Source organism: Cygnus olor, chromosome 7 (assembly GCF_009769625.2).
Source record: "Cygnus olor isolate bCygOlo1 chromosome 7, bCygOlo1.pri.v2, whole genome shotgun sequence".
NCBI classification, from domain to species: Eukaryota; Metazoa; Chordata; class Aves; order Anseriformes; family Anatidae; genus Cygnus; species Cygnus olor.
The window spans coordinates 10881075-10898327 of NC_049175.1; the positions used below are offsets into that span (position 1 = coordinate 10881075).

Sequence of the window (17253 nt, forward strand, 5' to 3'; positions counted from 1 at the left end):
TAAGAACAAAACACAATGAGTATACATCAAAAGCTGTTTAATGAATCCAACAAATAGTCTTAATTATTGCATTAGCTACCTCTGACTAATTCACTCATGAAAACCTCATACAGGCATTTCCCTATAACAACAGCAGGGAAAATATTTTCAAGCAACTGGTGTTTTAAAGATTGCAATGTTAAATCAAAAGCAAGCTTGTTTATGCACAATGGTTTTATAGACTGTAACTGTAAGAGCCATGCCTGTGTTTTAAAACAACAAAAAAAAAAATCCTCCCTGCAATTCAAAATGCATGCTAGAGAATAAAGAAGCATTAATTCAGAACTGTACATGATTTGCTCACCATCTGTGCAAGTTTCTGGAAGAAAATAGCTTTTCTTTATGTCCAAGGCAGCTTTTAAATGCTAGAAATGATACATATGATAGATTACCTACTGCATTGACTCCGATATTTATGAAAGTTTATTAAATCCTTTTAGAATTGAACAATTAAAATGGGAGGCCTGAAGTATGTATATTAAGTACTGGTACTTTCCATCTTTCCCCTTTCTCCTCTGTTTCCCCAGTAACATCTCGGTGGTTTAAAATCAAGACTTAGTTTTATGTATCCTTTGGTTCAACCTTTGCTACAGACAGAAAATGCTGAACAACCTCCCCCAGATTTTTAGCACTCAGCATGTATTTGCAAGACTTTTTTTTTCCTGGGATGCTTCCTTGTAATTTTGATAATCACTTCACTTAAATAAGCTTAGATTTTAAACAGAATCTTTAAGTTTCACCGTTAGCTAGTTCTTCTTTGTGACAAATAATATTAACGCACCTCAGCTCCTCCAAGTTTTCTGAGTGATTAAATAATGTTCCCTCCAGGAAAAGGAACACACTACATGAAGATATTTTTGACTGCAGGAGTCTCCAGCTGCAGAATTGTTAGTGGTGTAATATAACGGAAGTATTTATTGATAACAATAAAGATGTGAATCTGTTTTCAAAATAGATCAGAGAAACATACCCAAGGTTTCTACTTCGCTTTACCAAATAACTTCTGCTTTGCTGTACCAACTACTTAAAACTTAAATGTTATTTCTAGCAATCAGTCTCACTTCCTTCAAACTGTACGTACAATAGACCATGTGCTCCAGAAGACCACCTGCGAATGAGAAAGGAAATCATGAAATTTCACCTAAGCATCCAAGGCAAAAATATAGGACAGATGTCTTTCCTCTACTTTCAACAAATATATTAATACTGTATTAAATTAAAAGAATGTGATAAACATTTTTGAAGGTTATGTTCATTATTGGCTTTCCCGTGGCTTTGGATACACTTGTTTCACTGCGACCTCTTGTATCATAACCTGTTAAGAGTATTAAAAGCACAGCCAAGGCCCACAATCATTCAACTGCAACATGCTTTGACTAGATAATAGTTCTCAGTATCACAAACAGATACGTACTCTGGTATTTTTATTTGGTGTATGTATGAAAAATAATGGATAAAAAAAAGCTATGTTTTCCTTCTGTGCACTTCACTTCCAATAAAACTAGTAAGGCCATGATGCGTTACCCCCAGTCACTGGGCTGGAAAAAGGAGGGGAGGAGGGAATGCCACAGCTAAAACCCATTCCTAAATGCCCCTTCGGATGGGAAGGCAGAGGTCACTGACAAAGCAGTCAGACAACAGAAACCAGCATATAACCCACTCAGGGAATCCCTCACAGACACTACCATCACTACCTCACGATCAGATCAGGAGACGAAGGTTGAATAAACAAGATTCAGAGGTAACATTAAATGCACTGAACACAGGCAAGGAGAGGTTTTCTAGTTTTGCCCTTAAGAAGTGACCAGAACACTGCATATAGCCAAAAAACCCTTACTATGGTTTGGTACATGAGAGTATTACATATCAAAACGAGCTGCCAAAGAACTTTGGCACAAATTCATGGGAATCAAAGAAACATACCCGGTGAGTCCCGCAACACTGCAAAAATTAAGTGTGCTTGAGCACTGAGAGCAAAGGGCAGAGATTCCCAAGCTTTCTAACGTGTGTGGCTTTTCTTACCATCACATCCCTTCCTTTCTACCTTTGATTAAAGCAAACAAACATATGTTAACAGGATACACTTTGTCCAAGAGAGTCCACAATGGCAGAACTGGTTGTTTGGTTATGGCTACCACTAGCTTTCAGTACTGGCTGCTTTCTTAACATGCTTTCTGTATCCAAGATGTTAGGAGAAAAGAAATCTCCCCACCCCCCAAAAAAGCACACAAGTATGCAAGTTATCTAAAGCCAAGACAAGATCAATCCTTTTGCAATTACTTGATTTTAAAACTTAAACCCAGAAATAGACAAATTGGTCATTATTTTTTTTTTCCTAATGAACCTCTAGTCCTTGAAATAATTTTTCTTCCCACATGCAACACACTGAAAAACAATTGTAAAGCTCTGAGGAAAGCCAGCACCTGCAGGAAAGGGCTTAATCTGGCAACTGCTGGTGTTGTTGAGTTATTCGTCACATAAATCTCTTATTAAGTCCCACCTCTTTCCTGTAGCTCTAACTGTTGGAGTTTGAGAAAACAGACCTCGTTTCATGCTCAACTCCCACCACTAAGCAGCTGAATCTCCTACATTACTTAGAATACTGTTCGTGAGAGCAGACTTCACATGGAGTCATGCAACATCCTGTTCCAAGCCAAATGCTCCAGATGGGATATGTTTCACTGCTGCCTCCCCCTCCCCAGCCCGTTTAAGCTTGTTCTTTTTTCTTTGAAAGCATTTATCCCAAACTGATGCTCTAACAGCATGCTAAAACTGACCTTTGAAGAAAAATACAGGCATATCACAACTTGCTTAAAATCTAAATGTTCGTGCTACAAAATAAAAAAAAGACATTTAAATTACCAAAATATTTGTATCAGCTAATCAGTTATCAAAACCACATGTATAAGAAAATAAATTACTTGATGCAGCTCAGGAAAATCTGCCTTACTTCAGAAAGTTTGCTAATCATTTAAAAGCTTAACATTGTCACGCACGTTACTAATCTAATGGAAGTTCTCATCGACATAACAAGGAAAAAACTGTCTAGTCTGCTGATCACTCTGAATGCTGGCAATTTCTCAAACATCTGCTAAAGGTCAGATTTCCACTGCATGGAACCAATCAATGAAGCTACACAACACTCCCAGCGCCATTGGAAGTGCCAAACAAAGACCAGTGTTTTACATAAGCAAAGAAACTCAGCCTGAAATCTTCCAAAACACTGCTAGCAAAGTCTTCTCTTCTGTCGCCACACAGTACTCATCTACCTGGCAAGGACTCCTAGAATTAGTGCAGTTTTGTTTTTTATCGCAAAAACAAGTCATTGCTAACCCGTCTCTTTCTGCATTGTTTAATAGTGTACAGCTCCTAACGCGTACACAGGAACGTTAGGGAAGGAAAAGTGAACATCATCTGATTTAAATGTAAAGGGTTTGTTTGGTTTTGTTTTTAATTTAAATACTAATCACTATATAAATGAGCAGTTTCAGAAGACTGAATATTCACAAAATTGGTGCCTGCGTTTCAGCTCAGAGACTTCAAACAAAACCCACCCCTGCTCAATTCTAAAAACAGATCTTGGAGTTAAAAATCAGGCTGAGCTCATAAAACTCTGTCCTAAAATCCTTACTAAGCAACCTCAGAAATATAATCCCAACATCCTACCAGATTAGGGAATTGTCGTCTCCTGCTAAAAACAGCATGCTCTAGATTTCAACAGCTTATCACATGCCATAAGACCAGTGTTTTAGCAAGAGCATTCGCATAAGAAATAAATGATCGATTCCGATGCTGCTGAAAAGCTGAGCTTGTTCTATTTTTACAGATAAAACAATTTTATATATGGATAATCTGGCATTGATTTACAAGAAAAGCCTTCCACACACTGGATAGAAGGACCAATAACAAAACACTCTGATGCAATTTGGGGATTTCTTATTTATTTATTTTCAACTCCTGTGCGTGTTGCTAAGTGATCTTCAAACTACAATTTTACTTTTTTTTTTTTAATCCATTTTAACTTCAGAGGAAACACGGATAAAAGAAGGGAGGCAGAAGTCCCTACTCACTCCAATAAATTCAACAAATATTCTCTTGCATTCCTTCTAACTCAGCAGCTATTACAGTAATAGTGTGGTGGTGCTGCAATCCTAAATGAAGGAAATACGCAATTTAGAATATACATATCTATTAAAAAAACAACCAGTGAGGACATCTCCACACAGTGAGAGCCTTGTGCCTATCCCCGGCCGTCCAGCGCTGCAGCCCTACCTCTGCTGCCTCCCAGCTTTGCTCCTGAGCCTGGCACTGCCTGCCACAGCCAGGACAGGGCACCCCGGGGGAGCCCTGCCAGGAGGAAGGCAGCTCCAAGGCGTGGGTCAGAGCAGGAGCACCGTGCCAGAAACAGTGCTGTCTGATGGATGCTGAAGGCTGTGAGGACGACGAGGCCGTCGCGCTCCCCAGCCAGCCCAGGCCCACTGCAGAGCAGCGTTTCACGATGGCCATGGTGAGGCAACAAAAGCACAGGCTGCTTCTACTAATATCTACCCCAAAGCTCTAACGGCACAATGAAAGTTGATGTTATCCGAGATATAAAAATGAAGTTATTAAAAATGAATTTAAATATGTCTCAAAAAAACGCCTCTTCAATTGTATTTTATTTTATTAAAGCTGAAGAGGATGAAGAGATACTTTAAGAGACAGTTATTTGTCTGCACTAGTTTCAGTTCACTAGTTTCACTTAATGTTTGAAAAATGCCTTCAGGTCCTTTGAAGAGCTTTTTTTTGTGATTGTTTCTTACCTGATCTAGCTGCCAGTGTTTGGGCTGGTCCCAGTTTGTGGGGTGCTCAGGAGCATGGACTGTCACACTTACAGAACAGGAGGCAGCCACCAGAAAGGCCCGTCAGCATCCAGCTGTCTCCTAGCCATCGCTCCTTCAACCTTCTCCATTCAAGGGAAGCCAAAAAAACGAACAAACATCTGTATGAGATGCTTCAGGGAAGAGTGCAATGGCCAGTAACAGTTTCCATCGCTGCTGCTGTTTCTCCCAGCAGTTCTGTACAACTTGCCCTCACAAAGGGCTTTCTTTGAAGTCTGTTCAGCAGCAGCACATCACCCACAGGGGAAGAAGTGTAGCAGCACACGCTTCAGCAGCAATTCCGTGTAAGGATCACATACCAATAACATGCTATAACTATGATGGCTTGCAGAATTGGGGTACCTCTCTATTCAAACATTAATGACCACATTCACATATTTGATTGTAGTTTTCTTTTTAACAAATTTCATGCCTAAGAAGCAGCCTGGCCAGATGGGAATATAGACTATAAGAGTCTAAATCACATTACTCACATCTCCTCACGTACAAGTGCAGGAGGGCACTGCTCTGCCATCCCCATCGCAAACACCTGGGCAGAAGGGAGGACAAAGGCACAGGTAACCACCTCCCCATACTGGAATGGCACTGTCTGGTGAAAGGTCAGCAGAACTTACTTTTGGAAAACATACCAAATGGGTTAATCTCTCCTGCTTTTCAGTTCTCATAGAACCACGCCTACCTGACAGAGGTTTTACGCCCTTCGTGCCAGCTTTCAGGGGGTTTTCGGTGAAATCATACTACCCCCACAAAGCAGTAAGTTAGGGCAGCCAGCGGCTCTGCTGCCTGGTGCACCTCGACTACCTTTGCTGATTTAGCATACAGCTTGGAGCTCAGCCAACGAATGAGGAAGAGATGTTAAAAGCAAGCTCAAGGATCTGCAAAGACCAGTTTTATGAGCACAGGCCAACTGCCAAGGCATTACTTTGAACTCCACGTTACCGTGGCTGCAACAGCTTAAACCCAGCTCAAGTGCATCTGCTCTACACTGCAGTGCACACCCAGAGACTCGTCAGCTCGCTCTGGTTTGCTCTGACTTAGGTCACTCCGTCTGCTTTCAGGGAATGCACTGAGAAGGCAGTTAATTAATTCACCACAAAACTCCTTGCTAATGTACCTGAGTTGCAATGCCACCTTATGCCGCTGAATGAGCTGTACTAAAGGGGTCAGAAATTTAGTAATTAAGCAGAGGAAACAGAGAAAGAAAGCTGACTAAATGCTGCCTCCAAAAAGCTGTACAGCGAAATACTGATCCAAGACCAGCACAAATTGCTACCATTAGGTAGACATCCCAGCCTCAAACAGTTGGGAAGAAGTTTATCACTTAGCCTTAAGATTTAAAGCATTCTAGTCATACACATTGCAGTACTGAAGTTAACCCCTGAGGAATTACAGTATTACACTCACTGTGTACTGATTTTTTTTTTGAATAATTCTTATGAGTTCATTAGTTCAAAGCATATAAAATGTTCTTTGAAACTGTAGCTACCATAATTATTCCCCAAATCTTCTCCATGCACACAGTATCCGCATGTACATTTAAGATTAATATCTTCCAGTTTATGCAATGCCATGGAGAGGCCACAAAAAGAAATTTAGATTTCGCAGCAATCTTCTCCCATGGCACTTCAGAGGAAGAAGAATACTGTTCTCCAGAGAAACTCTCAAAACAATTGCCCTTTTTCCACAACAGCTGCCATTGACTTACATTCTCACAAGGACTGATGCCATAGGCTGCCTCTCAGCAAAGAGTAACTGTCACCTCGCTTTCATCCTTTCTCAAAGTCATCATCTGTATCCCTACAGAGAAGAAGCCACTTTCTCCCCCGAGGGCAATTGGCTTCATTCCCAGTGGTGAAAACAGAAGGCAAGTGGTGGCCATTTTTGTTCAGGCAGTTGTGGCTTTAGTCCCACTGAGAAATGAGAAGTGGCAGGCACAAAGGAGGGAAGCATGCTTCTCGGACCCTTGCCCTAAAAATTAATCTCTGTCCTAAACATCTTAAATCCCGCTGTATCTGCATCAGCCAGCAAGATGGATAAATGGAAGGAGAAAACATACCTATTTGAAGCATGAAAAGAAAGAAAAAAAATCTGGACTTCGGAAAACATCAGGAACAAAAATAAACTGCAGGTCCCGTTGCCCCGAGTCAGTGAGGCAAAACAGCTGTAAATCTGTCTCGACTGGCTCTGCATTATCCAGTTGCTTTGTGGCTGCAGAATGCATAAAGCAGCCATCACATGCCAGTCAATCTGACCCTCTGAATTGTTAAAAGTCTACTTTATTTAACATGGATTCACTCTTTAGGGATTTTCTTTTGTATGAGCTGGGTAAGAACACTGCCTACATGGAGTGTGAAAGATGGGTCAAGCCAAAGAAACTGCCAGAGAGAGCTACATAAAGACTGAGTCTAATCACTAATTTCGAATCAAAGGAAGCATTTTACTAGGGCAGACTGGGGGGAGGCGAGGGGGAAGGAGGGGAAGAGGGGATGATACGACTTACAAAACAACCTTTAAAAGTTTAAGAGATGTTATTAATTATGTGTACTGTAATTAACTGGAAAGTCAGGTAATCGCAGGCTTTAAACAGAGAGACAGCTGATTTCATTTTCCTTCAATTTTTCTGTTAAAAAAAAAAAAGCTATGCCACAGTCTTTGTTTGAAGTACTATTCTGAAATGTATGGGTTTACTCTCACAGTTGTTTGGGTGATGATTACATCCTCCCCCATCCTAAATTACTGATCAAATTCTCCACCTTAACTTTGCAGTTCTTACTATTTCCCTGCAATGCATTAAAGCTACCAAGTGTGGCAGGTGGGATTATTCAGCTGGGTTGATAGCATTACCATTTTCTGACATTTTAGTGCTTCATTTTGCAACCTTTATCTTTAATTACGTTTCGCACTGGAGTAACAAAGAATACAAGACAATATGAAATGACATAAACGATACTCCTAACTAGAGCTGCCAAGATGCTTTTATCTCGGAGATGCCTGCAGGTTTTTTGCACTTTAGTTTCATTGCTTTTTCAACATTTCGAAAAGCACGCGAGACAGCCAGCTAATTTGATGGTTTTTTTTTTTCATTAAATATTCTGGTTGTATATTCTTGCATGTAGCACTTGTGATACTCTCCCCCCACTTGCAAGAATGTGAATAGTCAGATATAAGAAAGTTTAATTGAAGTATCAAAGAAACAAATCAACTTAGAAAGCATAATTACACAGTAACCCTTGAGCATACACGTAGTTAGACTTCTAGTTAAACTGTCAGCAAAAAAGGCAGTCTGTAAAGTTAATCAAGCGTTACATAACAATTAGTCCAATATATTTCTCCAGAAGACTACAAAAAGCAGAACTGGAAAGAAGAAAAAACACCAAAGTCCCTGCACTACCCCTGAACTAGGAGAAAGTCAGTATTGCATGTCCTTCAGCAGGGCAGAGCCAGAAAGCAGAACATGCTTTGGCACTGTGAGCACCAACAAGAACTGCCCAAACTGCCACCATGCACGCGGTGCCTCTGATTTCACTAGAGATATAATGGCTTCGATGCAACATCTTCTGCTTATGCAGATCAGCAAAGTAAATTATCACGTTGTATGATCCACATAGTCCAAAGAATATTCTAATCTTACAACAAATGCACAATGCCCAGGTGGTATTCAATGATCTCGCAGAGCAGCATTGCAGAAACAACCTGCAAAGGGCAGTCATCAACTTAACTCATCTGTCGAAAGGAAACAGTCCCCAAAAATCAGTATCTCAACCCATTTTTAGAGAGCTCTACTGTGGCATTTCAAAGTCTACCTTTCCAAAATTTTGGCATTTCAGCAGTTACCAGTAACAAATGCACAAACACAAATGACAAGGTATTCCATACACAATGAACGCTGGCCACCTTGGCAGATTTGCCTGGCTTGCATTTGAGCATAGATGAAGCTCAAGAAGCAGCACAAACATATTGTGAAGTCATTAATTCCCCCATAAATCCTGTGATACCTGAAATTTTCATTCTTCCTGAAACAGAAAGCATCAAAGACTTCACAAACCCCAACACTCTATTTAGTTGACTCTGTGCTCATTTAGCCTGTTTAGTCTCCATTTTCATTTCGTGTCGCTATAACATGAAAGGCAATTTTCACAAAGAATGAACAGATCCCCCTAAGTCCACAATTCAGATTTCTTATTACATATCCTGAGCTCTCCTATGACATTTCAACAGTAAAACCTGATTTTCTGTGATGTTTTCATGCCTGTATAGAGAGAACTTGTGGTAGTCCAACTTTGAATCACGTTACCTGGAAGTAAGTATTAAAAAAAAAAAAAAAAAAAGCCCTCAATAACGTTCTCCACATCACGTACATAAACTGCTTTAGAGATTAGATCTTGCTTCATTGTTTATACTGATTAACAGTGGCTTATATAGGACAAACCTTTCTTATTGTTCATTGCTTTATGACTTGTTTTTAGAATTAACTTTTTCCAGAAGCAGAAATGTGGTTTCTTATGTTCCAAAATATACTCTCATCATATTACTCTAGAATACCCCCCTTCAGAGCTGCAACATTTTATTCCAGTACCTTGAGTTCCCTCTCATAATGCCCTCCAACCTCTTCGTACATACCAGAGCTTCTTCCCCTCTCACCCATGTAAATGTAAGGAGACAAATTCCTGGAGATCTTTGCCGTCAAAGGAGATGGAAGACAAGACCACCAATACAGTCCTCCAACACTGCCAGTAAGAGCAGCTAGTACGACTGGAAGAGAAGGGCCAGAGTAAGTGAACCTAAATGATATGGTTCGCTTCTCATAACTTACTTACTGTCAAACGATAATGATAACCTAAAAAGATAAAAACAAACGTGAAAAGTGAGGGTTTTTTAAAATACATATGTACTTTTTCTTTCCAATGAAGTCTAGAAACTTCTCAGTTCTAGGTTAATCATGAAGAGGCAGAAGGGTTGTTGTTGTTATACAGTTTGAACAGACTTCAAGCAGCAACAGGCTAGGCACTCTTAGCCAACCAGTATCTGTTACACTATACAATCGTTGTTTCAAGCCACATTATCACAGACTGAAACGCCTGTAAAAATGGAGAAAAGGGAAAAGGGGACAAACTTAGCACAATAGGTCTATATCCCTTCTTTCACTGTATAACCATTTTCCAGGACAGTGCATCTACTACCTAGTGATTGACTCCCACCTATATTAACATTTATAGAACAGGAAAGAACAGTGCTTCTCTGCCTTCTTGACAAATTCTTGGCCAGACACCCAAATACTTTCAGAAAGCAGACCTTTAAAATTATGTTTCTGCCAACTGAGAGGTGGGGAGGACACCTTTTCTTCTTGTGAAGAATGTAGATATGGTTCATCTAACTCATCATTTTAAGGGGGATGTCCAAGCAGCAACAACACAGGAAAATAAAGCAAAAAAAAAAAAAAACCATGGGTGATCATACTTGGCAGAAGAGGCGCAAACTCATTTCAGTTACTCTTGTTTGAGGCGTACTCAAACCACTGTTAAACATCAAAACTATTTGCTATATAAGGCATACATAAAAGCACTATTTGGAGCATCTTCCCCAACCAAAATTCAAGTATGACCTTCCAGACAGGTGAAAGGCCTGGCCAACAATAGCAATGGCGATCCCACAGAAAAATGTGCTCCATACATCGGTGCTAGGACAGCAAGTTCAATTTACAGCAGCCTGAGGGGTCAGCTGGAATCAACAGCTTCTGTGTGCTGCACCAGCACTGACCCTACAGAGGGATCTGGGTATTTCTGAGACCACAGGCAGTTGTTCTGACATACTGCGAAGAAAAAATACGAGGCACAATGAAAGTATTGAGTCAAACACTTTCTCCAAGAGAAAAAAAAGGGAAAAAAGGAAAAAAAAAGAGTAAAACAAACTAACAATAAACAGTAAAATTTCTGCAGGTAAAGAGCCTTTATAGCCTATTAGAAAAGACGGTATCTTGCAGCATCTAAAGCATTCCCTTTCGTTAAAAGGGTCAGGCATTCGGTTGCTACCAGTCACTTCACACATACAGGCAGGCATGCCCCAAGCCTTTTTTTACCCCTAAACCAGCCTAAACCAGCCTGAAATAGACAAGGGCATGGTCTGAGAAAGCCAGAAACTTGCCACATAAGGAAACACAATTCTTGTAAGAACCTAGCAAATTTCCTTCTGAAACGACCATGGGTTCCTTACCCAGGAATACTGTACCTGCCCAGGAGTACCAGACCCAAAAGACTGCAGTAGCTCGCTGATTTATCTGTGCAGAGAGATAATGCCGTACATCTGGCAAGTCAGGACTTGCAGGATGATTTACCCCCTTTGTGAGACTGCCAAAACAGCAAGAGCCAGGCATCAGATTTCTTCCAACAATCAAATGGGTCAGACAGAAACTACCGATCAACTTTCTTCCAGAGAACAAAAATATCTGTAGTAGAAGTAGGTTTATGACCAAGAAATGCAATTTATTATTAGGTAAAAGCTCAACATTTTAAAGCTAGATATATCACTGCTTTAGTCTGCAAACTACCTTAATTTGAGAGCTCAAAGCAAAGGTCTACAAAGCAGTCCCTTGATAGCTTGATTTTCCTGCAGGCAGAAATCAACACAGGCATGCAGTGAACAGGAAGAAAACATATGCCTGCATGACTAAGAAAACATCTATGAATTCTCCATTTAGGTGGAAAGAATTAAGCATGTTCTGGAACGACCATGCTAGAAGACAGTAAGCAATCAGTAAACGTGCACAGGTTTTGTGTGTGAAAGTCAAGAATCATTTGAAACCAGTGAAATATGAAACTTCCAATACTAGAAAGATGGCTTTCTTTAACAAAACTGGATATCCAAATGCAACTGGAAAGAACTGGATAATGCAGACTTCATCAGAAAAAGGGCTCATACAGCTAAACTATCGTCTTCTGAAAATGCTTGTGAACATTAAGAAGGTGGGGAAAAAGTGGAAGTGGCTAGCAATACATAACAACTACAGTTTAAGGTCAGTTTGTTTTTTTAGTTCCCTGCCAGTAGAAATTTGAGAGTGTCTGCTACCCTAACTTGTAAACCAAATGGCCTACCACATCTACTAAACAACCTCCAGGGATCAGGCCATATTTCCTTGTCAATGTGAGCTTGAACCTTTTAAATAACATAACCTAAAGCAAGCAACATAATTCTTTAACTGGAGTACAGAATAGCAACTGCAAGGGGCTTCTTCCAGTGCACTTGTATTTAATTCAGGTGCCAGGATTGTATTTAAAAACCAAACAAAACCCACCAGACATGAAAGTGTAACAACAAAGATTCTGCAGTTTCAGTAAACCTAGTGAAATACTGAAACAAGAACTTGCATCTGCTTCATTTCTGCCAAAACCATTTATACCACAGCATAATGCCTTCAAAGCTATAAGGTAGTAATTACAATTGGGTTTATCTTACAGCTATGATTAATGCATGTACTCGACGCAAGGTCAGGAAACTCTCCTCAGCAGCCTCCGTCAGGGGTCACACTCGCTCCCTCCTGCCCTCGCACTCCTGCTCTCAAGCACATCGGGGTCAAGGCAACCCACGCTGCCGCGCCGGCCGCACTGCGAACAAAACCGAGCTGCACAAGCAGAGGGCAAGTTGCCGGATCGACAAGTACAGAACATTTCTAAGTACAATAGTTATATTAAGTAACAGCTTTTTGCTTAAATATCCATGCATGTGACTCTCACTTAGCAGCTTGGTGGTGTAGGAGAGGGAAGCTAGAAACTCAGCTGAAAGATCAGAGAGTGAACTCTCGCTGCATCTGTTCTCAGTGCTTCCATCAGCACATTGCTCGGTGACTGCACACACGAAGACCACGTAGCCTCTCTCCAACCCCTTGCTGCCGGGACCGTGCTGAAACGAGCTATGAAGAAGTCTGAGACGCTGCTGAACAACTTCCAGTATACAGCTGAGCATTTGTTAATATCATTTGTTATTATGCCTCAGTCTGTAATCCAATTTAGTGCTATGCACCAAAAATTGCTCTTTCTACAGTCAAAAGAAACAAAATAATCTAGGCATTAAGCAAGTAGATCTCATTCTACATAAACACAGCATTTCAAACGACCAGACTATACGATTTTGCTTCTGATATGAAGAAGAGACAGGTATGCTGGACTGATGGAAAAGATTCTCAGACAATTCGCAAAATAAATCTGAAGTTTGATTGTTACCTTGTCAGAAAAAAGAACACTGCAATAACCACACAAATCAGGGTGCAATTTAATGCTACATTTAATCCAGAGGTAACTGCAGTTTGCTTTCCTTGCATCAGGCCGACTGGTTATGGAAGAGAAAAATCAGTAAGCTGGTCCTATGTAAAGATTAGGGCACTGGTCAATGAAGTTTCCCTGGATCAGCCTGCAGAACGAACACACATCGCAGGGCCATGCTGTTGGTAAATCCAACCCGAGAGAACACAGAGGGGTACGGGAAGGGAAGAAGCACCAGTACTTCCAGAGTAACCCCGTACTTCCTCAGGTGCTGCATGAAACTATTGCTGTACTGCAAACAGTAGGTTAACTCCAAAAACCTACCAGCCACTAGATGCCTCCCCTTGTTGGCCAGGAGCAAACAGCATCAATTCACGTGTGCTCTCACCGATTTAGTGCCATTAGCATCAAACGTGAAGTAAACTCTGAATTCCCCTGAGTAGAGGAGCCAGGTAACTAAATCTTGCTGTACAATATCTGATAAACAAAAGCAATGAGGTCATTCCAGAGCTGGTGAGATTACCTGGACCTTTACCAGTCCTGCAGGAGAAGTGATCCATCAACTGAGACAGCACCCACAACCAACACCAAGCCCTTTCTGCCAGGCCACTGCTCTCTGTAGCAGGAACAGATCTACTTGAGGCATTACTCATTTGAGTGGCACTCTGGTCAAAGCAGACTGCTTGAGAGACTATTTAATGAGCCAGAGGTTTTACTGCAAAGAAGGTCTGCTAATTTGTTGATCTCTGCAGGGCTATGTAATGTTTCTGATTTACAACCCATCATTCCCATGCCTGGACTGCTTCAGACAAGTTACTCGCTTCCCTACTCCCGTAACACCAGCCGACCCAGCTGTTCTTCACCACCTCTCCATTTTCCACACCGAATCAGAAGGAAAGGTCTTTGTGTTTGCAACTGTTTCAAGAAGCTCATGTGAAATTTAATAATCATTGACCAAATGACTGGCAGGCAATCAAAGAACCAATACATTTCCAAGACAAATTTTCTCACAGTTTATCCAACACTGAAAACACAATGTCTTGCAAGGTTTTTTTTTTTTTTTTTTTTTTTTAATTAAGTAGCTGATTGACTCATACAACCCTTCTAAGTACCATTATATATGCATATATTTTAACGCATGGAACGACATCTATTTACTGCTTGTTGTGGGTGGCTTGTAAACTTAACAACAAATTGATTTACATGTGAAACGCGTCTTGATAGACACCTTTCACGCTCTGGCATCCCAAGACCACTGCAGCAAATTACACAGAGCGCAGCAGCCAGATTTGACCTTTTAGCACTGACCTGCCGGTCTCCAGGGAAAACAAATCACAAATGACACTGTTTTCTGACAAGATGGCTCAGGCAGCTTCGTGTAAATGGATAACTATACCTGCAGACTTTGCTACCAACAGATAAACCACAAAATTTTGTGAACTACTTAACCACAAAGCCGCAATGAATACATTTGAAATTCCAAACCATGCAAAAGTTTTACCCATTTTTGCACCAAGTTTATTCAAAGTTGAGTTATTGCATTATCACCTAACATCTCCTTGGGAATACCAAAACATTGCTAATCGGGAATTTATCTTTGTAATAATACCCAGTATCTGCTACATCAAAACACTGAAACGATGCTCTGAAAATTAACCATTACCCACAACAGTCTGGCGAAGTTTACTACCAAGCTCCCTGTTGGTTTGTCAGAGTCATCAGTGATCGTTTCCCCAGTGAATTTTGATAGCACAGCTTAATAATAAACCATTCTGCCTGGAAAATGTGGGGAAAAAAAAAAAAAAAAAAAACTTATTGTTATCCATCTGCCCACAAGATCAAACTTGTTTTATGCATTGTTTTCACATCTAATTGCCACGACTGCCAGAGAGAGTTGCAGAATACTGTAAAGATACTCAAATCTAGTGGAAGGCATCCCATTTATGTGGTTAGAACGGTGTGGTATGTGGAAACAGAAAATAATGTTGATCGTTGGCAGGCTTTAAAATATCCTCTTTCATGGTAAAAGTACTCTGTTTTGCACATCTGACTGAAAGGTGCTAATAACATGGTTGCTAATAACAAAGGTGCTAACAACATGGGTTGGTGTCAACTGGCACAGGGAGGCCTGCATCATTTCTAAAAGAATTTCAAGGCTCTTGTTTCCTTTCAATAGCTCTTCAAAGTCCTCTATTTAAAGTTACCCAGCACACGGGTCACCAATATACTGAGATTTCTCTCGAGACAGGATTAAGAAAACCTTTTATGGAAATGGATCCACTCCATCTATTTTACTTCACTGATATCACTCATCTTATTGGAATCACTGCTTAGAAATAAATAGAGTCTTGATTTACCAGTCTACTTTGAGGAAACCATAAAATAAACTACTTTGGCAGCTACAGCCAGAGATCTGCTCTAAGACCCATAAGAAAGGCAGGCAAAGATCCTTCTCTCCTAAAGAGCCAGGAAGAGAAATATTTCACGCACATGATTTCTAAGTTGAGTCACTTAACTCTGTTGCACAGTTCTTACTAGAGTACTGCACTGAGGCATATCATCGCACCCTTGGAAGTTAGCAGCTTCTTCCTCCATTTTCCTTTTACTAAGGACTTCAGTGCAAACACACAAGGCTTCTTTCTCATCTCAGCCCTCTTACACTCGATCTGCGTGAATATTAATGTTCCCAGACTTTCCACTGCCATGTGTTCCCCAAAGTCACAAACCCTCAGTCAGCAAATACCACCAGCCTCACTCACACTCTGTGCCTGAATGCTAACAAAAGCGCTGCTCTAGGTAGAGTGAAAGCCAGAAAACCAGTATCAGACAAGACTTTTTGCCACACCTCTAAATACTGAGAGCTGTGGTGCTAATTAAAGCTGCTCCAAGTAAAAAGCAGCTGCATGTCCTCCTGCTGAACAAAGTTGTTTTAGATTAGGGCATGTCACAAATTAATGCAATACGAGTAGGTAGCAAACTCGCTGGCGATTCCAAATACACGGGACTGTAGCACTGGTGCCTGCAACATCAAAGCACATGCCAACGCTCAAGAGAGGATCAGGTTTTCATCATCTTTGTCAATGCAAGATGCAGCTTGCAATTCATAGGTCTTTTCTTCCTTCGTCCTCGGGACAAAATTCATGATGTAGAAGATAATTTGTCTCCTCAAAACAAACAATCACTGATTACAAAAAAAATAATTATGAATAGGAACTGCTGAAGCCATCAAGCCACCAGGCACGGAACCCTTTCCACACATCCTCTCAAAGCTTCTCAATGCCTCTCTGATCCACCCAGCTGGAATGGCCTTGTTAGACAACACTGGGTTAAACAGGTTTCCTGACTCTCTGAATCCAGTTTCTTCCATTTTTACCTTCTCCCCCCACCCCGAAATACTTTACTACCTAAGACTTCTTGGCCTTCTGCACGTGTTCTTCTCAGAAATGAGAAGTCCTCCTCTAAACTCTGCATGTCCTGGAACAGACTCCTGTTCTGTAAGAGGAACAGTGTACAAAATCTCACTGAGGGAACCAACTACACCGTATTATTATCTGTTTTAAGTGGCTCCCAAACATTTTGGACCACTGACAGCATTCAGTATTTCTTCCACAGAGCACCTTAAATCAAATTTAAGTTATTATCCAAATACAGTGGCAATGAAGTTCTACAGGCACCTTGCTGCTTTTTTGGGGCCCCCCAGTGACATGCAGATCTCTGTTCTAAAACAGCCTTCCAGACTGTGGTAGTGTGCTATCTCTTTCTAGTTATTCACATAAAACTACACGAAGCAGCAACAGTCGCTGTAGCTACACAGCTTACAGGACCAAAGCCTTCTGGTACAAGGGACATCAGTTCACTCCACCACGCTGCCCAAGCAGGTAAAACTCACTGGCAGCTTTACATGCCCCTTATGTCCTTGTGAACAGCACTCCGACATGGAGGGAGAGCCCACGTACAATCCTTAATGGAGAACTGTTGGTGAACACTTGCCAAGCCTCCTGTGCAAAGGCTGTCTCTGCCAACTGTGACTCCTGACTTACAGACTAACTGCACAATTCATTTAGTAACAGCAAAGACAGTAG

The 17253-nt window shown here is 40.9% G+C and overlaps 1 protein-coding gene across 3 annotated transcripts in view; it reads right to left on the minus strand.

The window, feature by feature from the left end:
- JMJD1C (jumonji domain containing 1C) overlaps positions 1-17253 on the minus strand; it is a 158675-nt gene that overhangs the window by 119074 nt on the left and 22348 nt on the right. Inside the window, exon 1 of one of the 3 annotated variants that reach the window (XM_040564438.1) lies at positions 9496-9644. The exons of 1 other annotated variant lie outside the window; for it this stretch is intronic. In XM_040564438.1, coding sequence (XP_040420372.1) covers positions 9496-9564 — 69 coding nt within the window. In that variant the 5' untranslated portion in view covers positions 9565-9644. Of the gene's footprint in view, positions 1-9495; positions 9645-17253 lie in introns of those variants that run through there. One more of the 3 variants, XM_040564442.1, reaches the window with a different exon arrangement.